General features: G+C 45.5%; 1 protein-coding gene across 5 annotated transcripts in view; it reads right to left on the bottom strand.

The window, feature by feature from the left end:
• Positions 1–589: 589 nt before the first annotated feature.
• The window catches only part of GDPD5 (glycerophosphodiester phosphodiesterase domain containing 5), a 189,088-nt gene continuing 162,041 nt past the window's right edge, over positions 590–27,636 (bottom strand). For 4 of the 5 annotated variants that reach the window (XM_021285101.2, XM_065065505.1, XM_065065439.1 and 1 more), the window contains exons 9-17: positions 23,984–24,066; positions 21,529–21,679; positions 20,284–20,502; positions 18,334–18,491; positions 15,946–16,093; positions 12,534–12,616; positions 9,795–9,809; positions 5,721–5,833; positions 3,309–3,737 (exon numbers count right to left, since the gene is read on the bottom strand). In XM_021285101.2, coding sequence (XP_021140776.2) covers positions 3,622–3,737; positions 5,721–5,833; positions 9,795–9,809; positions 12,534–12,616; positions 15,946–16,093; positions 18,334–18,491; positions 20,284–20,502; positions 21,529–21,679; positions 23,984–24,066 — 1,086 coding nt within the window. In that variant the 3' untranslated portion in view covers positions 3,309–3,621. Of the gene's footprint in view, positions 3,738–5,720; positions 5,834–9,794; positions 9,810–12,533; positions 12,617–15,945; positions 16,094–18,333; positions 18,492–20,283; positions 20,503–21,528; positions 21,680–23,983; positions 24,067–27,636 lie in introns of all 5 variants that reach the window. The other variant, XM_065065554.1, reaches the window with a different exon arrangement.

Raw genomic sequence — 27,636 nt, 5'->3', positions numbered from 1 at the left:
CAGGAGCAAAAATGACTTCTTTATATGTAGCTTCAATCCCCCCTCCTTCAGTTTAAAACCATCACCCCTTGTCTTATCGCAACAGGCCCTGCTCAAAAGTCTGTCCCCATCTTTCTAATGGTCCCCTTTTAAGTCTAGAAAGGTCACACTAAGTTCTCTCCAGAGCTTTCTCTTCTCCAGCTGAACACCCCAACTCTCTCAGCCTGTCCCCCCAACAGAGGTGATAAATTTTTCATCAATCCCTTCATCCTCAGTCTGAACTGATACCAGGGGTTGCCCTGACCCAGGTGAAGGACCTTCCACTTGGCCCTTTTGAACCTCATGGGGTTCGCATGGGCCCAGTTCTTGAGCTTCTCCAGGTCCCTCTGGATGTCACCTCATCCCTCAGGTGTGTCAACCACACCAATCAGCTTGATGTCCTCAAGAGGAGATTCAACATCACTGATGTCAAGAAGGACAGATCTCCAGACATGCCTCCCATCATAGCTTTAGCTCCCTCACGAAGTATGAAAAAGCAGAAACATAGGTTGATCATCAAGGCATCATCATTATACAAGACAATCCCAGAACACACCACAACGTCACAGACTGACAGGGGAATACTGACAGTTTATTTCACAGAGCATCGCAAAGTTTATTTTGGTCTAGATCTATTTTAATCAAAAAAGTATCATCCTTTAAAAAAAAAAATGTAGCAAATATTCAGGACCATAATGGTAACAGTCAGTGCATTACGCATAAAGTTTGGGTCTCATCATAAAAAAAAAAAAAAAAAAAAAAAGAAAGAAAAAGTGAATTGTGAAAACAACTCCTTGTTGGATTGCTTTTAACACTTCCAAGCTTTTAAGCACTTGACTTCTCAATAAAGTCATCTCCAAGGATAAAAATAGAACATGCATGTGACTATCAACAGATGCTGAACTTCAAACAACATCTCTCACTTGGCAATGACAATTCACCGGGAATGTTTCAATACAGCACCACACTAAAGGGAGAAGCAACTTTGTTCTCAAAAGCCTTCAAATCCACCAAAATCTTGCAATTCTGCAGAAAAACACCCCACACTGTGTTTCACAGGCTTGAGAGTGTACCATATAGAAGGACAGTGTTTGGAGAAGGTAAGAGGGAGCATGGACCAGGGTCTTATTCCACTTATATTCATAAAAATTCAGGCTAGATGCAAACAAACTAAAGTCTTGATTTGCACTGCTTAGAAGGTACTTTAAGTATCACAATTCACATTTTTGTTATGAATAGGGTATTTTTCTGTTACCTAAGTTGGCCAGTTCTGCCCCCAATTCTTACACACTAAGCCCAAGACTTTGGGGTTTCAAAATGTTACTGGAGTACAGCTTAAAAAAAAATATATAGAGAGTGGTTCAATGCTGCCAAAACAAGAACAAACTGCTCAAGGCTGTTTTTTAATCATTGCTTGGTTTTGGCCTTTCCAAGCCTGCTTTGTGCGTTGAACATGATGCACATCAGCATCCCCCAGATCACCTTCTCTGCACGGTGACTTTCCCCAGCCACTCACAGGCTCGGCAGCCCAGTTTGTCCAGCACCCGAAGACTCAGCCTCAGCTCCCGTTCCCTCCACAGGAAATAACTTTGATGGTCTCATCAATTTCAATGCAGCGCACACTTCAAAGAAAGCTGGTGCTCAATGGGATTTCTGATGTTGCGCGTTGTGTTGACCAAGATCCGGAAAGAAAGGGAGCAACCCAACACCAGAAGGCCATGGGGACAGAGCCAAGACCCATTCACAAGCTCCGGCAGCCTTCCGGCTGGCTTCGGCTGCCTTGGGAACCGGCTCCGTGTGAACAGCAAAGTGACCCAAAAACCATCTCCTCTCCACAAGGCCTTGAAGGTCAAGAGCAGAGACCTGAGAGCACCCTGGGGCTGGCTGTGAGCTGTTTTGGGGAGCAAATAAACCAAGTAGATGACAGTTGCATTTTATGAGTTGGGGTTTTTATTCTTTGGTTGGGTTTTTTTGTTTGTTTTTCTTTAAACCTCTGGTCTAGGATTTTGGTTTAAAGCCTTTTGCATGGGAAACGTGCTGATGAGAGCTCTTGCCTTCATGAACCTGTCAGCTGCAAGACTGTCACTCCTTTGGAGGATGTAAACAAACAGCTTTTAAAGGTTCTGCTGTTAAAGCAAGGAGGAAAGGTCTACCTGCAGGAATAAATTGCACTCTGGGACTACTTCACCTTCTAAACTATTTACAACTCTTTCACTCACGAGCATCTTAGTTGGGGAAGCGCATCCTTCACTCACCTCCTGTTTTTCCCACATGAGTGCAAGGATGGGGAAGCAAAGGAGCAACTGCAAATGCCACGTGGAGTGGCAGGCACTTTAGCCAGATCTGAGTGGTGATGGTGCTCATGGCATTGCTTTTTTTGCAAGCCAACAGAGGCCAACTCAGTGAGATTACACAAAGAAAGAAAAAGGGGGTGGGGGAATAAAATATCAAAGCATTGCTGCCAGCAGAGGCCAATCTAGAGACAACACTCAGGATTTGCCTTCAAGACCGCAGCAGGACATTTCAAGAAGGCCATTCCCCTGCAAGCACCCAGGCTTTGGGGAAAGAGGACAGGACAGAGTAGCTGTCTACAGCTACTACAGGTCTACAGCTTCCTTACAAGGGGAGGAGGAAGGGTAGGAACCAGTCTCTTCTCTCTGGTGACCGATGACAGAACCCAAGGGAATGGCAGGAAGATGTGCCAGGGGAGGTTTACGTTGGACATTAGGAAAAGGTTCTTCACCCAGAGGGTGCTGGACACTGGAACAGGCTCCCCAGGGAGGTGTCACAGCCCCAAGCCTGACAGTGTTCAAGAAGAGACTGGACAATGCCCTCAGACACATGGTGTGAACTGTGGGGTGTTCTGTGCAGGGATGGGAGTTGGACTCGATGATCCTTGTGGGTCCCTTCCAACCAAGGACATTCTATGAGTCTATGAGGATGGGACACGGAGAAGGTGCCCAAGTGACTGAATGAGTACAGCCCATTCCCTGCTTCTGAATTTCATCTGGGAAGAGTGGTGCTATCTCCTCTCCTAGGAAAGCTTCTCTCCTCCCAACAGTCTCTTCTTACATTAGAGCTAAAAACTTCCTTGTCCAAGAAAGCGAAGGAAACAAACAAACAAAAAAGTATTAAAAAAACCCAACACTTCACAAGAACACCACAACATTCAGCTACACAGCCGCTGCACCAAGGGAAGGAGTGGAGCAGGGCAAGGGGGAGAAAGGGGAGACACGTCCAACATGTTTTTCTCAAAACATCCCAATGGTATTCAAGCCGTCACATCAAGATTCAAATAACTTCAGCCATAAGGTTGAGGATTTAATGAACACGGTATTTCCACTCATGCCCTGGAAAAGTTACACTCAAAAAAAAAAAAAAAAAAAAGACAAAAAAATTCCAATTTTCTACATATTTACAAAAATCAGCCCCCAACCTCACAACCAGGGAGGCGGAGTAGCCAGTGATGGGGTATGGGAAGGGGTCTCTGCCCAACCAGCAGTTCCTGAAAGGTTCCCATCCCAGAGCGAGCAAGAGAGCACGGCTCTCATTGCTGGAGCAAACACGGGGGTGGCCACACGCCAGGGTTGGGTTTGGAGCCCATCAGTTCATCCGCAGCTTGGTGTCCCGGTGATCCGTGGGGGTGACCATCTCGTTGGCGTAGCCGTTCTCGGAGCAGAGGGACAGCTCGTCCGTGGTCTCCACACCGTTGTTGATCTCTGGGGAGGGTAGAGAAGGAAGGTGGGGACGTTGTCATAGTGGTGTAAGTCACAAGAGTCACCCATGGATAGGGAAACCGAGGCACTGAGCAGTTCTACCAGATGTGATCCATTACCCTCAGATACATGGTGTGAGCTGTGGAGTTGTCCTAAACAGGGACAGGAGTTGGACTCAATGATCCATGTGAGTCCCTTCCAACTCAGGATGTTCTATGATCCTACAAGGATTTCACCCCAGGCTTAGTAACACTGCACTGATTTAAAACCAGGTCTGACCAGCATCTGTCTCCACAGAATCCCAAAATGCTAGGGATTGGAAGGGACCTCAAAAGTTCATCCATTGCAATCCCGGAGCAGGAACACCCAGGTGAGGTTACACAGGAAGGTGTCCAGGCGGGCTGGAATGTCTGCAGAGAAGGAGACTCCACGGCCTCCCTGGGCAGCCTGGGCCAGGCTCTGCCACCCTCACCAGGAAGATGTTTCTTTTCAAATTTAAGTGGAACCTCCTGTGTTCCGGTTTGAACCCATTACCCCTTGTCCTATCTTTGGTTGTCACTGAGAAGAGCCTGGCTCCATCCTCCTGACACTCACCCTTTATATATCTGTAAACATTAATGAGGTCACCCCTCAGTCTCCTCTTCTCCAAGCTCCAGAGCCCCAGCTCCCTCAGCCTTTCCTCACACGGGAGATGCTCCACTCCCTTCAGCATCTTCATTGCCCTGCGCTGGACTCTCTCCAGCAGTTCCCTGTCCTTCTTGAACTCCAAACAGGACTTCACATCTAAATATCAGACTCTGACATTCCTGCCACCAACAGAGACAAAACTGGACCCCCCATCGCTTGTGACACTATGCTATAAACTGATTCAGTCACCTGTGTAAAAAGGGTGCAAAATACATGAACTTTATCTCTACCCAAATTTGCTATTCTGGACAAGGGGAGAATTCTATAATTTCACTAGCAAAAATGTGCAACCACTAATGTTTTCAGTTGTAAATACCCACCTTAAGCAAGAACATTTGTTTCAGAGGAAAAAAAAAATATATATATACATATCTCCTACCCTCTAGGAATTTTTTCTATCTAGGACATATCCTGGACAGTTCATGTGTGATCTGCTCTGGTGACCCTGCTTTAGCAGGTGGGTTGGACTAGATGATCTCCAGAGGTCCCTTCCAACCCCAACGATTCTGTGACATTTTATGTCTAGAACACGTTGAGGAGGGTTTAATTGGGTTAATTCTGCTGTCACCAACTGCCTTCCCCTCTCTGGGTTCCCTGGATTTACACCAAATTTTCACCATCTCTAGAGGGCAGAATCAGGCCTGCATTTCACACAAGAAGATCTCTGAGGCAAGAGCTGGAGGTCTCTAGCCCCTAAATACAAAGGAAGAAAAGCCGTAACAAGCTTAAGGAGATATTATATTCACATTCCTTCAAATGTTCATTTTCCAGCTTGACACACCAATTCTAATTTTTTAAAGCTACATGTTTCCATCTTAGTGCCCATTTCTGAGATGTTTCTTAGAGGTGGGGCAAGATGGACATGTTGCCACCGTGTTCCACCACAAATAAATGCTGGGAGAAGCAAAAGGATATCAGGAACCCCTCAGTCCACAGGGCTGTTGAACTCCAGGTCTACCCCAAACTCATCACCACTTTGTGCTGACCTAAGCCATTATTTTAATGGGTTTTACAGCTTTTGGCACACTCTTGACAATTTAGAACGGAGACGATGTGCGACAATATGAGACCTGCATGGCATCACTTGAGAAGCTAAATGCAGGATTTCTGTGCAAATCAATGCTCAGACCTGTACCAGTTTGGGATGGATAAGCCATGACTATGCAGGATCAGTCCAGCCACCCTGTCTCACCAGCAGAAGATGACACCTATATTAAAACCACCTCTTCCATCAGCAGAGAGCAGGGTGACAGCTGAGGGATGGAGCAAAGGGCCCTAACCGACCAGCCCCATCCATACCTGAGAAGATCAGCTTCTCCTTCATGATCTTGACATCCCGGCTGGAGCGGCGGACAGCAGCACTGAGCATAATCTGCTCTGGGTTGTAGGTCCTGATGCTTCCTAGACGCCACCTGCAAGACAAGCGGGGGAATATCAGTGGTTGGCCTCCCCAACCGCGGGAGCAACCTCAACACAACCGGCCACCAACAACATGGGGACCAACAAGCCCCAGAGACCCTCACGCCTTTGCTCCCTTGCACCTACGCAACCCCACATGGTAGGAGGATGTTCAGAGATGATCATGTTATCTCAGAGGGGAACAGACGTACAAGCAGGTCATCTTTAACCACCTTGAAAATCCTAATTCCTCTAATTTCACCAAGAACTGCCAATAACCCCTATCTATCACATCAACTACCCAACTGCCCTAACGAGGTAGGACTATTTTCACTATTTTGACTCTTAGGGTTGGAAAGATGGAACAGGAGACCAAGCCAAGTAAAGAAACCAAAACCCCTTCTTCACCTTATTAAATGCTCACACTGTGGAAGAAGAGACCTCAAGGACCAATTAAGGTTTCAAACCTGACATGCAGTAAAGACACTGTTCCCACACAGGCAGCTGTCACATATGGTTCCCTTAAACATAATTTGCTTAAATGCTTCTACCCAAAACACCACACTTTTTAAGCCTTGATGAAACCCAGCATTCACCCAAAAGTTTCCACCACATGAACAATATGAGGCTGATGGGAACTTAGCTTGACTTAAAATTAGCCAGACTTTTACTCTCATTATTGAATGCATGTAAAGAAAACTACTGATGTTAGTAACAAGCAGTGGTAGCATGTTCAAGGGGGATTTTGCTTTTAAAACTGGGTTTTTTTTTTAGCCTGAGAGCACCTTTATAACAGCTCCTTGGCTGCAGAGGTGCTAGAATTTGGAATCAAATATGCATCTGCTGCTGCAACAGGGGAAACCAGGGCTTGGTGGGCTCAAACAAAGCAGATCCCATTGCAAAGGGATGCTGTTCAGGCCAGGCTCTCATAGTCCATACTCCAGCGATTCATCCTACCTTCTGACCACAGAAAAAGGCTTGAAATTAAATCTCAGTATTCCTGCTGGAGCCAGGGAGGTTATGTGGCTCTTTGATGGAGAAACAGCAGGGATTTAGGGTGACTTATTTGGTTTCTGATCTTCTGGCACCATCTAGCGGCTCAACCACACAAGAGAAGGTGATTTTTTTGGTTTTTTTTAGGGTGACAACCACCTTCTCTTAAATTTCTAACCCCCTCTCCAGCCCCAGAAGCAGATTTGGGAAGCCCCACACATCTCTAATCTGGGTCCACAGCAACAGCCTGACAAAATAACATCCACAAGAGAGGTTCTGCAATTTTTCCAAGAAAATCTAGCTGGTGGTGATATCATGGAATTTCCATCCCCATCCCAAATCCCAGCACTGACACCTTACCCTCAGGCTCTGACCAGGGTATGGATAAAAGGGGTGCTCTGCTACAGAAAGAGGGCGTGAGATGGTAACACAACACAGCCCACAGACCCATGGAGAGAAGCAACACAGAGGAGGCACAAGGTGAAAAAGACATTAAAGTATATAAAAAAAAACAAGAAAATATTTTTCTTCTATTATAATCACCTTATTGCTGTCTACAACTACCTGAATAGGAGGTTGTAGTATGGAGGGTGTTGGTCTCTCCTCCTAAGTAACAAGCGATAGGACAGGAGGAAATGGCCTGAAGTTGCACCAGGGCAGGTTTAGATTGGATATTAGGAAAAAATTCTTCACGGGAAAGGCTGTTGGGCATTGGAACAGGCTGCCCAGGGCAGTGGTGGAGTCACCATCCCTGGAGGGGTTTGACAGATGGGCAGATGAGGTTCTCAGGGACATGGGGTAGTGCCAGAGTTGCGCTAATCGTTGGACTCTATGAACTTGGAGGTCTTTTTCAACCAAAATGATTCTGTGATTCTATGATCATTTAAGCTGAGCCACTTGGACTTGGAAAACAATCACTTTTACTGTTAGTGTCCCACGCATGCAGATCCCACTGAGGTCAATGTGGTTGCAAGTGCAATGGTTATCACAGCACCAGCTGCTCCTTAATCAATTATCAGGTCCAAAACATACTGCTACAATGAGTCTTTTCTTTGCTCACATCAGAATTTTCAGCATCAGGCTGGGCTGCACGGCCAAAAGGCACAATGAGCTCTTGCCCATAGGTCCTAGACATCCCATGGAGAGTTTTGGACCATTTTGGGGCACAGCCCGGCCTCAGAGGGGTGCAGGGTGCAGGCTTTTCTCCTCCTTCCAAGAGGAATGAGCACTGCTCTGCTTTCCATCTCCCATGGTGGTTAAATATGGATGAGGTGCCAATGATTCCTCTCACAGGGGTGCATCGCTATGACTGAACAAACGAGGAAAGGGTAACTCCATTTTTCAAGGGTGCTTTGAAACACCCACTTAGAAGAGCCACCAGTACATGTAATCGCTATGCAAATCCAATCAACATCACGTGAAATACTTTCTGCTGTGCTCGGTAGCCTTTGGGTCTCCAGAAAGCTCGTTTAATAGAAAAACAGCACCTCTCCTACCCCCTTGGACTGTGTTGTAATCGGCCACGTTTAGGACAGCAGCGTGCAAAAAGGTCAGACAGACAGCAGGTAGGTCTCGTTCTGGGATGTTGGCGTCAAAGCGGACCAGACGGACACGGGGTGGGAACAGACTAAAAAATACTGGGACAACAACACAGAGACAGCATAGACCGTGTTAGGGCCACGACCGGACCCTTGTGTTGGAGGGGGAGATGCTAAATGATAGGGAAAAGAGATGGGTAGGGTTGGGAAGAAAAGGGGGTTGATCGGTACCGAGGTGATAAGATGGAGCAAGCAAAGAGCCAAGCCAGCCGCAACCACGGTCCCCATCCTGCGACCGCTCTGGTCTACAGCCTACCCAACTCCTTCAGGCCTGTCTTCTTAGCCACAAGCAAGGGGAAGGCAAGAAGAGGAAAACACCCAACCTCCATGCACCCATAGAAGGGCTCAGCCCAGCCCCAAAGCCTTTTTTGGGGAGATGCCGCGAGGATGTAACGCCGCAAGTCCAAGGTACCTCGTGGAGCAGGTGGCCAACCCCAACCCCCGAGGCGGTGGGTGGGCAGAGGGAAAGGGGCAGATAAGCATGGGTAGGGAGTAGCCAAATCCTCAGAAATATTACACAACCCCATGGCACACAGCAGAAGGAATGGAGAAGGTAACACGTGAAGAGTTGGGTCCAAGTACGGACACGGTGGAGGCTTTACTGCAGAAAAGCAACAGCGGTTCCCTCCAAGGGGGTGAGAACGACTGGTGAGGAAACAGCCAACTACAAGGAGAAATTTGGGTTTCCAATTGACGGCTCTTCAAAATCCAGCATCCTAGGCTCATCCCCTTCCTGGGTGCAATGCCGTTTATTTTCACGCTGCATTTCCAGTTTCACAGTGGTGTAACTGGGAAAAGACTCCTGATCCCAAGCTCTGAGTGCAGCAATTGATGAGCCAAACCTTTCTATTTATTAGTTTCATTAATTCATTCCCAGGGCTAAAGAAGTGATACTATATATAATGACATGAGCTACATTATTTTCTTTAGAATTGGCCAATTTAGAAGAGGTTGGTCTCAAAAAACCCCAGTAAATACAGGATGGAGTGGGATGTTTCGCAGTGGGATTATTTCCATGGAGAAAGCGTTACATCCACTGGGAATTTACCAATTACAACACACTGCAGGATGTCAGAATAGGGCTGTTTTAAAAGACAGTAGCTTAGACCATTACAACAGAAGGTCAGATTGCCTTCAAAACATCTACTAGCCTCAGCTTCAGGCTCCTGTGGTGCTCATCACTACGGACCATGCAACGTTCACACCCTTATGGTCCCCCCGTGAAGCCAGATGTTTGAAAGCATCGTGAAAAGCTGTGTCCTGCCCTGTCCATCTGCAGTGAAGCCGAAACACAGAGAGGGAGAAAGAAAAGAAGGAAGGTTGAATGAAAAAAAAAAAAAAAAAAAAGAAAACAAGAGAAAGAGGAGGAAAGCACCAGAATTACCTGATCATGTGATAGCTGTGAGATGCCAGAATGCAGCAGAGAGAGAAAGAGGAGGAACATGCACAACAGTCAGAGCAGTAAGAAAATAAACAAGGCAAAGAGGCAAAATAAAAGAAAAGATCGGTTAGAAGTCATCACAGTTGGTATTTCCCCTCCGGAGGGGCTGCCACGGTCCTGGAGCAGAACAGCAGGAACCATCCCCAGCTGTGGCTACGGAGGAGACACAAGCCATGCGTAGGAGACAGGACGAGCACATCGAAGCGGTGGCTCTTTTCCCACCCGCCTCCCCTCATCCTTGCATGAAGGAAGCAGCTCTGTTTTGTCCTCCCCCCCCAAAAAAAAAATTACTTCAGAAAAAGAAAAAAATAAATAAATAGAGAAAAGAAAACCAAAAGAAAACCAACCACAACAAACATTGAGGGTCAAATGCCAAGGCCCATTTCCCAGAGCTGAATCACATCAGCAGGTAGTTGTCAGGCAATTCTGCCACGATTTGCTTTTGATATGACCTCGATGATGCTACAAATTCTTACATGTGGTGGAGAAACTGGAAGGGCAGGGAAATGGTGCAAGACTCTCAGAAGAACAAGCCCTTTGCTGCAGAAAGTCCAGCTTCTGGTGTTAGATTATTCTACTTCTTCCTTCTACTGACTTTGGGTTGAGTTGTCCCGAGGGAGAGACCCAAAAGAAGACATTCGACCCTGCTAATATGGATCCCACGTGGTCAGACGTCTCTGAGCATCTGCCCTTCTCCATCAGGTCCAGAGGCCGGGCAGGGAACTCAGTGCTCCAGGTTGATGGATCTTGAGGAAAGCTGGTGGCAGCTCCCAGCTCTTCTCACCTGCATCACATTTACACTGAGGGTGGAAGAGAAGTCCTGTAATAATGCTTTCCTTCTTTATCCTGCTTCCTCTTGCCTTACTCCATCAACCCTCTTCCAAACCAGAAGAAATTCAATCCGTGCAGAGAGGAAGAGTCTGACTATCGCCAAGTCCATGTAGCTTGTGACTTCTCCCTCTCTCCAAGCAAACATTTCACTCTGCTTTGGGACCTAGAGTTCCCATTTAATAGGTTGAATCCATTTGATTTTTTCAGCTGTGGTCTCCTGGGTCTGGTTCAGCAGAGCCATCTAAACCTGACTTTGGGAGGTGATGTGAAAGACTGTAAATATCTCATCAACTTGGCCTTCAAATTCTGCTCTTCAGAGAGGTCAGTTCCTGTCTCCAGACTCCTCCATGCATTTCTGTATCTGACAGAGAAATACAGGGTCTAAAGAGCAGAGATATTTCTTATTAAACCAACTGACAAATTTGATGGAGGGGAGGCAGCTTTCAGGCAACACATCCCTTCTGGAGAAAAGGCTTAATTGGCCACAACTGAGATCACAAGGCTTCTTTGAAAAAATGTTAATCTTGTCTTGGTCAGTGGTTTCATTAGCTCTCAGGAAATTTAATCTGAGAGGAGAGTTTTGAATCTACTGCTCGCTCCATTATCCCACATTGGGATTGGGGACTCGCTGGGCACAGGGACTGTGCAAGTCATTAATTTAGACACAATTATAAACAGACCAAACATCCGGCCTAAAGTCAAATCCATAGCGGGTGTTGGCAGGAGCAATAGCCCACTATAACATGGGAAAAATACCCAGACAGTTAAGCATCCAGGGGAAGGAAAAGAGATCACTGCAAGTAGATGATAACTAGGATAACATGACAGCGAAATCACTGGCTCATGAGGCTGAAGCAAATTAAATTGCTGCTCATAACACAAAGGCATTTCAGATACAAGAAGGAAGGAAAGTGCTGGTCCCTTGACGTCTTGAGGACAGTCGTTTGTGCATGCCGAAGCAGATGAGATGACAGAGCCAGGGGAAGAGGGGATGGATTTTCAAGAATGACACATTTTCCCAGGAGAAAGATGCTGCTTCTCACGGGAGGGACCACAGTTCTCTCTGAACTCACTTTTTTTACCCCAGAGGGGGTTATTACACTGTCACCAATGACAGCTAAAATGTCTCCTTGGAGAAAAGGCACATCATGGAGAAAACACCATGGTTTCCTCCAGTATAACCAAGAGGAGGGGTAGCTTGGCCACCTCTGTCATTAGGAAGCTGATTTCCATCTTCCTGATTTATCAGCATCCTTTATTAACTTGCTCTGCTCCCAGGTTTTACACTCCACATTTGTTTTCAGGGATTCTGCCATATCCTCATCAAATCCTTGCTCTGCCTTTTCCTCAGAAAACAGAGAGACTTTATGCAAACTAAGAAACTGATTCAATTTGCAAAATCATAGTATTTCTGTTTCTTCAGCCAAATGGGAACAAGCTGATTTAAGAGAACTCTAACATGTTCTTTTTGAAGATTACAATGATGGAATCTCAAAACATCTCTTCTTCCTTTAAGGCATTTTAATCTCCTTCTCAACATCCACTTCCCCAAAGCATTTACAGTTTCTCTCCCACATGCATTTATGAACAGAGCAAGGCGTCTATCACCAGTATTTTGAGATCTCTTGCTTCATCTTAAAAAGCAGAAACTGCATCCAATTCCATGCCACATCTCAGAAGTGGAATTAATGTTTGCAGCCTTTGTAAGGTGTTTTAACAAACCGTTTCCCTGCTATTGCAATCCAAACACCGGAGGAGCACGGTGTCCACCTCTACCATCTCCAACCCCACGCTCTGAACAAAAAACACGCCACAAATACAGGAGAGTCGAGCTGTAACGATGCTACTTACTTCTGGAATATAAAAACTCCTACAATTACGATAAATGAAATGAGATCAGATGTGATCCAGATTAGGTGGTACTCGTCTGGAGGCTGGAAGACAAGAAAAAAATAACAGAAGCACATCTTAAACCTTTTGGGTTTGTACAATCACGTTGCTGAAGTTATCACCAGGGCAGAAAGAAAAGCACAGAGCTGCAGGGGTCACATATAAATCATGTTTATGACATTTCTAATCTAGCCAGTCACCCAATATAACACTATCAGAAAAGAAAACCTGCAAACAAGAACAATTTTAAACTCTCCCTCCTTTTGTGCGCTGATATTTTCTCAGAACTCTCTGGGCTGGAAGTCTCTTATCTCAGCTGTAACTCAAGGTGAGGGGAAAATGCTGTTTGGAAATCCAGGTCTGTGGGAAAACATAGAAATACGTACACATCACACATGAGACATGCAAGGTCCATTTTCAGTGCTAGTAGTTGCTGGTTTAAGTGTATACTTCTCAGTTTCTGGCCTTTAAGGCACTGGTAGGTCTGGTTCCAGTTGCCAGACTAATTGGCTGTGGTCATCACACCAGCTAAACCCACCATCCGAACCCACCACTACTTCACATTGATTTTTGTGCTTCCCAGGAAAAAGCAGCGCTAGTAAAGACCAAAAAAGTGCTAATTATAATCAACTCATGACGATGCTCAGCAGCATCACCCACCAGTGATACTAACAGATTTCTCTTATCCCAAACCTGCACCAGTCCCAACCAGGAAAAGAGCTGCTGATTTCATACTAAACACATCCACCACAACTATCATTAATACACACAAATAATATTTCATTAGAGAAACAGAATATATAATGCACAAAGGTGAGTTCAATACAATGATAGCGTGACATGGATAAAATCAGTCAGGAACCATCAACTTTGCTCCATCTCCCAGCAGAGAATAACTTGGTTTTCTGCTAAGCGACTCCTTGTGCATCTTAATTTCTCTGGTGGAAGCGCACCACAGAATTAGCAGGGCAACGTTTTAATCAGGCAATGCTACTGATAGAGATTAAATCCTTGTATTTTCCAGCTTAATTACGGAAGGGTGACATTTAGTGCTACATTTGCTGCATCTATTAAGACCAACAAACACAAAATTGATGTTTCCCATTCTCTTGGCAGGAGGGTGTCACCATCACTAAGTATTTTGAGTGAAAAGTCAAGAGCATTCTAATTTAGAACAAAATCTACACATACAAATTTCCAATTTATGCAAGTGTTGGTGTTCCACAACTGAAGACCCAAAATAGTGGGTTTTATTATGGGGCAAAAGTTGCATTTCCTATTATACGCTCCAGGCAATAGGGAAACATTAACACAACTTTCTAGGTAAATACCAGCACCCAATTACAGGTGGTTTTTTTTCCAAGTTCTGCAGAAAACTCAAAGCTACAAGTTTTTGGTACAAAATCAAGGTTTTATAAGTGATAAAAATGGAATTTTGAGGTGATCAAAAGAGGAAAACTGGATTATTCAAGAATATATGTACTCCACACACATCGTTGTTGGAGTGCCCAGTGAGCAGGTTCCTCCTTGGCCCTGCAGAAGAGGGAGCACAGGTCAGCAAACATCTACTGCAGATACAATTTGTTATTCTGCTCCATCCGCACAAAGATACACACAGAAATTCACTATATTTGACCTGCAGATCCCTTTTTTTCAGACAGGGCTGTTTCAGCGTGATTTTATCTTCTTTTAATAAACTTGACCTTCTCCTTTAATCCTCCCAATTGTAGCCCGTCAAACCTTCATCAATTCAGTGTGAGTGGCCAGATAGCAACTCAAACCTTAGCTCTGAAGGTGACACCACAAAAACACAGATTGGGGTCCCACACTGGGCTCTGGCTTTAAAAACCTCAAGTTAGGCCGAACCCCAGCCTAAGCTTTACAGAACCCTTCTCTATGCCATGTCTGATTGCCTCTGTTCTTACCAGTGGCTTTCCATCAAGAGTAGAAGAGGGAGAAGCTGTCACTTTTCCTTTGTTTTTTCTTTCCTCTTTTTATTTAAACAAAACACAAGTTAAATGTATTTTTGCAATTTTAAATGTGAATGGAGCAGAAGAGATTTGCACTGTTCAGCTGGCAATAAATCCCAGCAAAGTCCCCAAGGACACTTGGCACCCAAACCATCCCCCATGTCATAGAGGGAGCAAAGATTACATCACCCAAGCGCTTCAATATGTAGGAAATCAAGGAATTTAACGCTGCCGGTGATATAATAGTGTGCATTCAGAGCAAAAGGCTGATTTGGAAATCCAGCAGATGGGAGGGCTCTTGGCAGAAGGCTCTAAATATCAGCAAAGAGGCTTTTGGAGTTAAAAAATAAGCTGCCGGTGATGTGCACACAGCTCCCGCCAGCTGGAGCGGAGGACAGATGTTTGCAGCAGCATGATCCAGATGAGAATAATCTCTTCTGCCAACAGATTCAGTCTGTATAAAACCATTTCCAACTGTTGAATTTGTGTAGTCAGACGCAAGCAGTAGGTTAAGCTAAGATTAAGGATATTGTACATAGATATTCATCCTTCTAGGCCACAGTCTTGAGGTTCTGTCTCCAGATAAAGACGCAGATAACTCAATGTTAAATTCTCCTTGTGCTCACCTAATTTTTCCCTTTTGCAAGCAGGGTAGCAGGTAAAACAGCTGCCTCCTGTCCTAGCCCAAACAGCATCTGTCATCAAAAAATATCCTCTCCGTCAAATGCACTTACATTGCCACAGCTAAACTCTTGTTCTGGAAATACTCTGATGCAACAATTTCAGTGTTTCCCCTTCAGTCCAACATGAATATTTCTGTTTAGTTCAGAGGCCCAAAGTGCTGGGGGAGTTTTCAGAGACTTTACTGGCTACATGATGGGTAAGGGGGCCTTTGGTCTCTGGTTGTTTCTTGTTCAGCAATGGGGTAGCTAGAGGTAAAACTTGTCCTCATTTGGTATTAAAAATGGGAAAAAAAGCTAGTTCTGTGGCCTGGCCATAATACAGAAGCCAGGTTTGCTGTTCCACCTGTGTGCCTGCTGCTGCTGCAACTCAACAGCTGGTCAGCAGGTCTGGAAAGGCTTTTTTTCCATTGGATAAAAATAGAAAAATCATGTGGGTTAAATGTGGTGTGCAACACAGCATCCAAGGCTCCCAAACCCTGTGTGGGGAGAGATGGGGCCATCTGAAGGGATTGTGCAAGAGGAGCATTGCTCTATTACCATCTCAGGGCTCAGGAACACACGGGGGAAAACCCTGAAGCCAAATAGGCACCCAACCCAAGCAAACTTTCATTCAGAAACCCACTAGACACATGGTTGCAGTGGTCAATGGCCTCCTCTACACCCATCACTGCATCCCTGCCTTCCAGGGGTTCACAGCACCTTCCCAGACATCATGCTTACCATGAGCCAGATGGGAAAAGGCACCTTGCGAAGGACGTGGGAGCTGTCGGAGGTGACCGACTGGACACCGGCACACCACAGGATGGAGTAAAGCCAGGGCTCATTCACAGTGTAGAGATTCACACTCAGGTTCGCCATGGCGTAGTCCCTGCCAGGAGACAGAGTGAGATGTCAGTCCCCCCACAAACCTCAGACCCTCATGGAATCATAGAATCACAGAATAGTACAAGTTGGAGGGACCTTCAAAGCTCCCCCAGTGCCACCCCTGCCATGAGCAGGGACATCTTCACCAGCTCAGGTTGCTCAGAGCCCCGTCCAGCCTGGCCTGGGATGTCTCCAGGGATGGTTCATCTACTACCTCTCTGGCCAACCTGGACCAGTGTTTTATCACCCTCAGTGTCAAACATTTCTTCCTTGTGTCTGGCCTGAATCTCTCATCTTTGAGTTTAAAACCATCACTCCTTGTACTACCACAACAGGCCCTGCTCAAAAGTCTGTCCCCAGCTTTCTTAAAAGCCCTTTTTAAGTCCTCGCCAAGAGGAGAACTTCTGCCATCAGCCACCATTGTAATCTCAGCTAGATTTATTGGGTCTGAATTGCACAAAATGGGTTTTTTAACAAGGCACGCTTGCTTCATAAGCAACTTAAAGGCATTGCAATCAATTGGTTGGAACTTGAAAGCGTTCTTCGCTTCTTGGATGCTGCCTGACCCAGGCCACAGCCTGTCTCAGATACTTCCTCATGAATGATGGGCACATCGTGTTTTTCTAATACCCACCTCATCACATTGATGTAAAATGAACATCTGGCTCAGACGCCTGTAACACATTATAGACAATTTACTTAATTAAAAACTGTCAGACTGCAGTTCCAACATCAATTCCTGCAACTCCCATGCCCTGATTTTGGGGACAGTCGCAAAGTTACAGCTTCCAGTATCCTAAGGCCATTTTCCAAGAAGCTAAAACTGCAAGTTGTTGTACAAGAGCTGTCAGCTGCAGACAAAACGTCATGCTAGGACCAGAGGAAATGGCCTCAAGTTGCACAAGGGGAGGCTGAGGTTGGATCTTGGGAACAATTTCTTCCCAGAAAGGGCTGTTGGGCATTGGAACAGGTTGCCCAGGGCAGTGGTGGAGTCACCATCCCTGGAGGCGCTGAACAGACAGAGATGAGGTTCTCAGGGACATGGAGCAGTGCCAAGGCTGGGGGAACAGATGGACTCGATCTTAAAGGTCTTTTCCAACCAAAATGATTCTATGACTGCAACAACATTAGACTGAACACCACCAGGCCTTCAGGGTTCAAGCAACACTCAGGCAGCAGGTCTGAGTTTGGAGATTCTGAGGTGGGACTGATGAGAGATAGAGGCTGGTGATCTGGGTTAGATGAGAGTTGGCATATGGTCCTCTCCATGAGACAGAGCAAATAGGTAAGGGAAAAACAGGCAGGAATTATCCTGCAGGTAGAGCACAGACTCTTGTTTTAAGGGTGAGCAACTAGACCGGCTGCTGGCAGCCATGGAACGACACCACTGGATTATGTTAAATTAGACAATGCTCTCAAACCACTGCGGGCTAAGTTCTTCCCTACTCCCATCTCAAATATATAACAACACAAAGCCTCAGAAGATACCTTTCTTCTGCAAAATGGTTTCATTTTCAAGTATTTCTTTGGGGAAAAAATTCTAACTCTAAAATATATAAAAGCTCTATTAGAGACAATCTGCCCTTTCCAAGAAGGTGGCTAAAGCTGGGAGCTAACACGCTTCATGGATCAAATACAGGATCGAGCACAAGAGAAACCACATACTGTGCCAGGCTCATTAAAAAAGAGACCTAACCAATCTAAACATCTCAAAAAGGACATTAGTGAAACTGGTGAATTTTCTGCAAAGAGAACTTTCTGAAAGCATATCCAGACTTTGGACTAATCAAAATTCTGTGGTAACAACTCTGAAGGAGATGAACAGAAGCAAAGGGCAGCTGCTAATGAGGATGAAACAGCACTTGAAGGTGCTTGGTGTGAAAAGCCTTTACTTTTTTCCAGATATGACAGTGTAATAAGAATCAGACGAAACATATATTTGTATTTCAAAAAGGATCATCATCATATACTGAATCAGAGTATAGAGTTATTAGAGTCAGCGCTGCGCTCCTGGGAACAGCCTGGATTCTGGGTGATGGGTAGGGATAAGATTGCACAGCTCATTTCAAGACCAAGCCCACCTGAAAAGATACCTCTGTGTGGATAAGACAGCCTGGGATGATCGGAAAAGATGCTGCTGAGCCAGGGATGCACACAGATGAGGTTAGGAAGGATGCACGGAGCTGTGGACACCTGCCACGGAGCACATGAACTATCACGCAGTGTCCTGACAGAAGGCTGTACCTGACATCCTCATTCGTGACCTTGGTGTAACGCAGGTTGAGCTTCACGATGCCCTTCTCCCTCAGGCGTTCCGCGTCCAGCTTGAGGCCAGAAGTCTGCTGGAAACCTGGCGCAATCTGTCTCACCAGCTGTCTCTCTGGGTCCGGCAGCCACATCACCTGTGGAGGAAGCGAGACAGCGGATGGGTACAGCAAAGACTGTTCATAAAGTTGGTGGCAAAACCAGCCAGTTTACACCCAGCCAGAAGTAAAAAATCATGAGACGCTGCTTCGCTTGTCATACAAATTGTCTACAAGACACTTATAGTCCACCATATATCTATTCAAATGCATTTCAGGATTATCTGTGAGCCCCAAGGGCTGGAATGCACAAAATCTTAGAGGTGAAAAGGGTCTAGATACAAAGGGATCAGGCCAAGGGATCATGAGAAGAAACATAGTGCGTCCTTGAGGACCTGTCCTCCCTGCCCAGTTCAGGGCACAGAGAGAACTAAGGACACAAGGTGAAAATTGACAGTGCCAAAGAAGCCTCCCGTTATCCCGTGGCTAAGATTAGCTTTAATCACCGGTTTTATCAGAGCTGCATCTACTCTAACACAGGGCAAGGATTTCCCTAAGTGCACAGCGTGCTCTGAAAGCGCATCCAATTAATTACTGCTAACACGCTCAGTTGCCAGGTGTAAAGTGGATGCAGGAACCAAGCTGGGCAGTTTTATGGCTTGTGCTATGTAGAGGCTGGGACCAACCAGATGATCCCAGCAGCACCACCAGGCACTGCGCTACGGTAGTCCGTGTTTAATGACTCTGTGACACTAATTTACCAAAGCATCAGAGCAGCCTGGATGTAACCATACGTATTTTCAACAGGGAAAGTTAAGACCCTTGTGAGAAACACCACTTCACAATCCCATGTCTATGTTCAACTATTGCACCAGAGGAGGCTGAAGTTGGATCTTGGGAACAATTTCTTCCCCAAAGGGCTGTTGGGCATTGGAACAGGCTGCCCAGGACAGCGGTGGAGTCACCATTCCTGAAGGGGTTGAACAGACGGAGATGAGGTTCTCATGGACATGGGGTAGTGCCAGGGTTGGGTTAACAGTTGGACTCAATGATCTTAAAGGTCTCTTCCAACCAAAATAATTCTATTTTTCTATGATTCAGGTAGTGATCCTGGCAGGTACACAGACCTCCTCTCAGCTCCACGACACCCATTTCTTCTCCAAGCAGAGGTTAACTCAAGGATGAAACAGTTTCTCAGCCCAGGAAGAAGCATTAAAGCTAAGGAGAGAGGAAAGGCTCTCTGCTGCTCACAATCAGCTTCTGGGTCTCAACCTCTTCTCCCATATCTGAGGCTCTTATCAAATTGCTTGGTGGGAAGGGACCTCAGAAGATCCCTACTCCAACACAAACTGGGGGTAGCACTGATTTCAAACAAGGTGCTCAGGGCTTTGTACAATCGCGTCTTGAAAAGCTCCAGGGGTGGAGATCCCTCAGTCTCTCCTGGCCCCTTCTCGACACTTGCCTGCCCTCCTAAGGAAAACCAGTTTCCTTATATCCAGCAAAAACCTCTCCTGTTCCAGTTTGTGATGATTCTCCCTCATCCTCCTGACACACAAGCCAGTGAAGAGTTTGTGTCTAACTTCTCAACATTCTCCCCACCAGTACTAGAGAGGTGATTGGTGAGCCCCACACTGAGCACGTGATTGCCAAGCAAGAAGAATAATATTTTTCCTCCAGGCACTCACTATACTACCATGAGTACAGCCCAAGATGCTACCAAGCATCTGGAACCACCAGCCTGGAGGCACAGTCTCCCTCCAGCATGACTTCTTGGCATAAGGTGACATTTCAAATCAAGAATACAAATGGATCAACAAATGGGACTCTTAAGGATTTGGGGAACCCGTAAAGACAGCAATTTTGGAAACATCACCAACCCCAAAGAACTCACAGCCTGTTGACGAATTCCCGATGCCAAGATGGTTTCCAGGGTGATGTTGATGTACGTGCTGTAGTAGGGATGAGCTGGTGGCAGGTCCTGGAAGTTCAGGATGAGCGATGTGTTGTCCTTGATCACCTCCAGCATATCTGCCAGCTTGCAGACTGACTGGTTGGCAGCTTCCAAGTAGTCGGACCTTGAGAGAGACCCGGCCGTCCAGAAAGGGTCAGTCTGAAAGCAAAGTGCATCCTCCATCAGTGCCACAAAGACCAGATTCCTCCAATACAGATGAAGACCCTTTTCTATCCCACCTTGGCATCAGTGGTAGATGCCAACAGCTATGCTCCATGCCCACCTCGTAGCTTGCTGAAGTGTTTCTCTGTGCCTCAGTTTCCCTACCCAAGTGGAGGTCACAGATCCTTACTGCAAGCAAGGTGAGCTGAGAAGGTCACCCCATTTCCAGGAGGAGAGCAGAGCTATAGGGCCATAATGTAATTTTCCAAGGTAGTAAACAAAAACTTTACTTTCTCACTATGTACATGATCACCAAGGATTCTTCAGAATCCAAACATAAAAAGGACAGCTTATTATTAATATATAACTAAGAGTGATCAGAGGAGAGCTATGGGCTGTTGGAAGAGATGGGCTCCTAACTTAAGGTCATTCAGGAGGTTACAGGCACTACCCAGCTTGGCAAAAAGAAATTCCATCTGCATGCCAAAAGGTGGGTCAAGCCCATCCCACAATTCTTCCCCTCCCTGGGCTTTGAAAACTGAATTTCTTGCTTTTTCTTTGTAAAGACAATTGTCTCCAAAAGTAAATTTAAGAAAAAGGAGCAACATATAACACAGTGTCTTTTCTGTTCTCTTCATATTCGCTTTCAACCTCCTGGAGGTCACAGAGTTCTTTGTGGTGTCAACCGGGCATTAAGGTTCCTCCTTCCAGGTGATGGAAAAGGCACAGAAAGAAAACATGTCTTTTAGACCAAGTCTAAGTTTAGTAGAAGACAGAACTATATGTGGTTCATGGACTCTTGGTCCAGCTGCACTTCAGACCACTCCACCAAGGAAATGGATCTACAGCTCTCCACCTCAAAGAGGGTTTAGGCATGAGATTTCACCCTATGGCCATGGCTCCAGGACACCCTCTCCATGGCCACGCACACCTGTAGGAACCACTCTCTTCAAAGAGGGTTTAGGCATGAGCTTTCACCCCATGGCCATGGCTCCAGGACACCCTCTCTATGGCCACACGCACCTGTAGGAACCACTCTCCAGCATTGAGCTTTTCCAGGTCAGTCCAGTTGAACATGGAGGAGTGCTCATAGGCCCGCTCTGGAAATACTTCCTCCACGTTGGTTGTTCTCCTGAGTGTCTTGTCATGCATCAGAAACGGCACTCCATCGTAGCTGCAAAGACAGCCAGAGGCCCCGTTACAAGTGGAGATGCACAACCATGTACATGGTATTAGAGAAATACCGGTTACCACTCCAGCCTCTCTCAAGGTTTCACACCAAAATCATAGAATCATTTTAGTTGGAAAAGACCCTCAAGATCATTGAACCCAACCATTAACTCAACACTGTCAGTAGCCCATGTCCCTGAGAACCTCATCTCTGCATCTGTTCAAACCCTCCAGGGATGGTGACTCCAACACTGCCCTGGGCAGTCTGTTCCAATGCTCCACAGCCCTTTGGGGAAGAAATTGTTCCCAATATCCAACTTCAACCTCCCCTGGTGCAACTTGAGGCCATTACCTCTTGTCCTATCATTGTTAAGATCTCTATCAACTTAACACATGCCCAGCATACCCAAAGCCACTTGAAATAAGATGCACCCAGAGGAAAAAGTCTCTTGGATACCTGCTAGATGTTTGCAATCATTCAAATACTGACATAATCTTATCCATCCCTCCCTCCTCACCACTCCAGTACCCTCTCAAAAAATTTCTGGAGTGCCAAACTCAGGTAGCTTGGACAAGAACACCCACCCTGGATGCTCACACCAACCACAGCTTTCTGCTGTGTCTGTAGCACCCAGTAATGTCACAGGTTTTCCATACCCTGTGTGCACAGACACAAGCACAAAGTATTCTCACATTGTTAACAGTGGATGGTGAGCAAGATTTTCAAAGGCTCTCAGACTACCTGGGTACTTAATGTTCGCAGGCTTTCAGCAAGATGCAAGGGCTCCAAGCAACAAAAATTGCTCTGAAATTGCCTTTTCCAATTGAAAACTGGTTTCAGGAAACAGCTGCGCTCAGGTGAGTTAAGTTCATGCATCTGAAAGAAAACTGGTTCTGGGAAAATTAAAAAGATTTTTAAGCTTCCTTCCAGCCCAATTTTCTGTGTCTGGATCAGTGTTAACACCACACAGGGCAGTGATGGTCTCTATCAAGGGCAGGGGGACAGTTGTCCACGCTCAGAAATCAAGATAACCCCAGCACAGGCAGCCTAATTATAATGACATTTTCTGAATCAAGGAGCCTATCTTCATAATAGGAGACTTAGACAAAGCCTGGAAAGGAGATGGGATTAAAATACAAACCCCATTTGAATCAGGAGACAACTCAGAGCACTCACCCCCAAAGCCAGAGGGAAAACAAAACCCAGTTTTAGATGATGGAGCAAACACTGCCTCAGCTTCACCTTTGCCTGCAGAGGTCCCTTATCACAAAGGTCGCTGGCATCTTTATATTTGCTATTTCTAGCCTGTACTGTGCCAACTACTAACCCAAAGCAACGTGCTGACACAGCAACAGCATCCTCAGCAGCACACCATGCTGCTGCAATCAGAAGGGGTTTTAATAAATATAGTGGGGAAAATGGAAAAAAAAATACTGAGAGTGTGGATTGCTTAAAGGAGGTAGGAACTCAAGCTTTAACATCTCATAGCAGAGAATCATCAGATACTGCTAAGCCTTAACCACAGAGTGGAAATCCTATGGAGTCCATAACATTCATAGAATCGTTTTGGTTGGAAGAGACCCTTAAGATCATCGAGTCCAACCATAAGATAGGGAGAGCCAGGTTAGAAACCAAATGCATTAAAGCAAGGTTTAGGATAAACTACAGCTCTGCAAATCACAGAATCATAGAATAGTTTGGGCTGGAAAGGACCCTCAAAGCTCAACTAGTCCAACCCCCCTGCAATGAGGAGGGACATCATTGACTAGATCAAGTTGAACATAATAAAGATTAGCTTAATGACAGAGGTATCCAGGTTCTCCTCCATAGACAGCTTCACCTTTAACCACCATCTCAGTGAAATAGTTAGTAGCATCTGTGCATTACAAATAGGAACAGACAGGAGTCATCAGGTATGTTTATCATGAGAGCCCTTTTCAATGGGAAAAAGCAATAACAACCAGACACACCGGATACGAAAGACCCACCAGCAGGGTTTGGGTCATCTACTTCTCCCACGTAACAAGTGATAGGACAAGAAGAAACAGCCTCAAGTTGCACCAAGGGAGGTCTAGACTGGATATTGGGAGCAATTTCTTGCCAGAAAGGGTTGTCAGATATTGGAACAGGCTGCCCAGGGCAGTGCTGGAGTCACCATCCCTGGAGGGTTGGACAGACAAAGATGAGGTTCTCAAGACATGGGGCAGTGCCAGGGGTGGGTTAACAGTTGGACTTGATGATCTTGAAGGTCTTTTCCAACCAAAATGATTCTATGAAAGTCTCAGACCCCACAGCACTCTGGCTTACCTCAGTACAACATCAGCTTGGACTCCATACAGTTTCTGTTCCACTGCCTTCTGGAAAGACATCAGAGTGTTTTCTGGTGCCAACTAAAAGAAGGAAAAAAAACATTAAAGAAAAGAAAGGCAATAAGAGGTTAGTAGTAAATGGAAAAGTTTATGAAGCAGTGTCAGCGAGGATGCTGGAATGAAGGTTTAGGGATATTAAGAAGCCAAAACCTCTTATTTTGCAGATAATGTAGTAGCCAATTACACTGGAGTACCAGCATAATCACACCTTACTGAAGTTTGAAGATGACCAATGCGTTTGACTCCACTGATGGTTGTTCTCACAGATAGCGTTCAACACAGAGTTATCGTGACCTGCAGTACCAGAAACTCAGGTCGGCTGAGATCTGGTGGAAAATTAATGTGTGAGAGATTTGCTCACCAGTGTGGTCCCCCAAACAGTGGCTTGTTGGAGACCTCCAGAAAGTGATTGTTACTGTGATGCCAATTCTCTATCCACAGGTTATATCCAGAAATATCTAAAACACTTGAACAGCTCTTCGTTGTCCTACTTTTCTATGAAAAGAAGCTATTACAATGTCATTATAGAAACAAGAAAGTCCATAAACCAGGGTATTATCCATACCATGGAGAACATCTAGACCATAGGTTCTGTAGCACACATTTTATTTTCAGATCTACTCATTCAATAATCTGCCACTCAGTCTAAGAATCAGATTTTTCTAATTACAAATGTTCTAGTAAGCTTTAACAACAATTAAAAAAATAGCCTTGAGCATAGATAATTTATCCCTACAGCTATCACAGGTGAGGACTCAAATTTTATTTCAAATTCCTTCCTCTTGAATAGAACAGATGGTAACGGAATTTGGGTTTGTTTGAAAACAATACAGGGTGAAGACAAATACTTTGTTTTTCCACAAAACCAGCACAGTATAGCTGGCCTTCAAATGTGCATAATTCAACAACAGGCAGACCAGAAAAAAAGAGACAGCTATGGAGAAAAAAGGTGGCAGGTTTTCTGCACTGAAACACAAGCACGTCAAAATAAAGCTATTTTTAAAAATAATTTTCTTTATTTTTGTTGGGTTTTTTTTCCAATTGTGCTTTCAGGTGTAACATCCTGTTTTTCCACTCATCTGTGCCACCACCAGTATCATTAAGTTTCCATCAATGAGCATTCATAACCCATGATTTTCAATATTTACTCAGGGTTTGGAAAGCAGAATAATTAAGGAAAAGGGCCTAAATTTACCACACAAGAAACATGCACAATAAATACAAAAACTACAATACATAATAAATACACAGTAAGTAGAAAAAGCTGATAAAGAGTTTAAGGTGTCTGAGAATAATTTTTTTTCTTATTGGCTGATGAACTTACGTGTTCAGGTCAGCAAATCTTTAGGGAAAAATAATCAGAGCAAATGTCAGCAGCAACCTTCACACAGCTCTGGTATCTCACTACTGAATTCCTCTGGCTCAAGCCACACATCAATACTAGTTACTTTTCTTTTTGTTCAACAAAGGGGCATTATCTTCCAAAAAAAAAAGCTCCAAATCAAAGTCTGACTTGTCTAGGAAAAGACAGAGGAAACATCCCCATCACACCGTTTTGCACAGCCCAGCGCTGGGTCACACAAGGTCGAGCTGAAAGAGCTTTTGTACTAAATATTCTCAATGCCCTGAGCTGTCAGCAGGGAGCAGCACCCACAAAGATCTGGAGATCCCATCCAGGCTGACCTGATTGGTGTGGCCAGCAGGCCCAGGGCAGTGACCGTCCCTGTGCTGGGACCTGGGGAGGCCAAACCGCCAATCCTGGGGGCAGTTTTGGGCCCCTCATGCCAAGAAAGGCCTTGAGGTGCTGGAGCGAGTTGAGAGAAGGGAACGGAGCTGGTGAGGGGCTGGAGCACAAGTGTGATGGAAGCGGCTGAGGGACCTGGGGGGTTCAGCTGGAGAACAGGAGCTGAGGGGAGACCTTCTGATCTCTGAACTGCCTGAAAGGAGCTTGGAGCCAGGGGGGTCGGGCTCTGCTCCCCAGGAACAAGCGCCAGGACCAGAGGAAATGGCCTCAAGTTGCACCAGGGGAGGTTGAGGTTGGATGTGGGGAACAATTTCTTGCCCAAAGGGCTGTGGGGCATTGGAACAGGCTGCCCAGGGCAGTGGTGGAGTCACCATCCCTGGAGGGTTGGACAGACAGCGATGAGGTTCTCAGGGACATGGGCTACTGACAGTATTGAGTTAATTCTATGATCTTGATGGTCTCTTCCACCAAAATGATTCAATGACTCTATATTCTTGGGTTGCTTTCAACATCTCAGATTTCCTCACCAGGTAACTTCAGGTTTCCTCAGGATACACTGCAATATGATCCTCTCTCTGCTGGGTAATGCTCAATATTTTTTTGGGGAGACTCCAGCAGTCATAAGGAAATAAAGTGTGTGTGTGTGGTGTTCAAACTAGAAACAGTTGTACTAGAGAAACCAAAGGGTGATGCAACACCACCAGCCTAAGAAAGGGTTCCTGGGCAGACAATGCAATCCCCAGCTCAAGATGCAACACCACATCAAGCAGCAACCGAACCCACACCCATATAAGCAGTCCTGCCAGGGATGTGGACGTACAAAGAACAGAAAAGCAAAGTGTGTTGAGTTGTAAATCATCTCTCAAGCTAAGGGAGACTGGAAAAGGCAGGTTGGACTACCTCAGCTAAGCTACCAATGTAAAAAGGGCAGGACAACAAGGGCAGGATGACACACCTAATCAATTAAGAGTTCATTTTGCATGAATATAGGATAATGAAAGCAAACACATGTGGCTACAACAGTATTCCACCTCTGTAAAAGAGGACCATCATGACCAAGTTCTTCTCCTGTCTTTCCTGTACACCAAACTCTGGCACAGCAGAATCCTCACACAGAGAAGCTCTGCTGTTTGATAACAAGGTTAAAGGCACTTCTTGCCTCTCTTCAGTAAAACTGAGATTTTCATTGAGTTTTAGAACTCGGTTCATTGTGACTGTTCCATTCTCAACACTCAACAGTGGCTACTGGGCTTAACCCCATGGAGAGATAATCCCAGCCCCAGAAGTGGAATATCAGTCTACAACTTCCTGAAAGCAGGTTGAAGCATGGAGGGTATTGGTCTTTTCTCCCAATTAGCAAGTGACAGGACCAGAGGAAATGGCCTCAAGTTGCACCAGGGGGGGTCTAGATTGGATATTAGGAAAAACAATTTCATGGAAAGGGCTGTTGGGCATTGGAATGGGCTGCCCAGGGAAGTGGTGGAGTCACCATCCCTGGAGGAATTTAAAAGGCATTTAGATGAAGTTCTTAGGGACATGGTTTAGTATTAGAGTCAGGTTAGGTTATGGTTGGACTCGATGATCCTGAGGGTCTCTTCCAACTGAAATTATTCTATGATTCTATTCTATGATTCTATTACCTTACTCCTGCCTCATCTCTAGCCCCTGCAGAGGCAGAAGACCAAGTTTCACTCTTCTAGAAGATCAAAACCTAACTGAATCCCACCAGGGCTACGTGTGGCTGCTCAGATACGAGGCATGTCCATCCCTTTTCCAAGAACCTGACCCCAAGTGCAAGTTAAATCAACTTGAAAACTGGCCACATCTGTGTTGAAAATGCAGCTTTA

Source organism: Columba livia, chromosome 1 (assembly GCF_036013475.1).
Source record: "Columba livia isolate bColLiv1 breed racing homer chromosome 1, bColLiv1.pat.W.v2, whole genome shotgun sequence".
In the NCBI taxonomy this organism is placed as follows: Eukaryota; Metazoa; Chordata; class Aves; order Columbiformes; family Columbidae; genus Columba; species Columba livia.
This window is presented reverse-complemented; position numbering and strand designations above follow the sequence as displayed.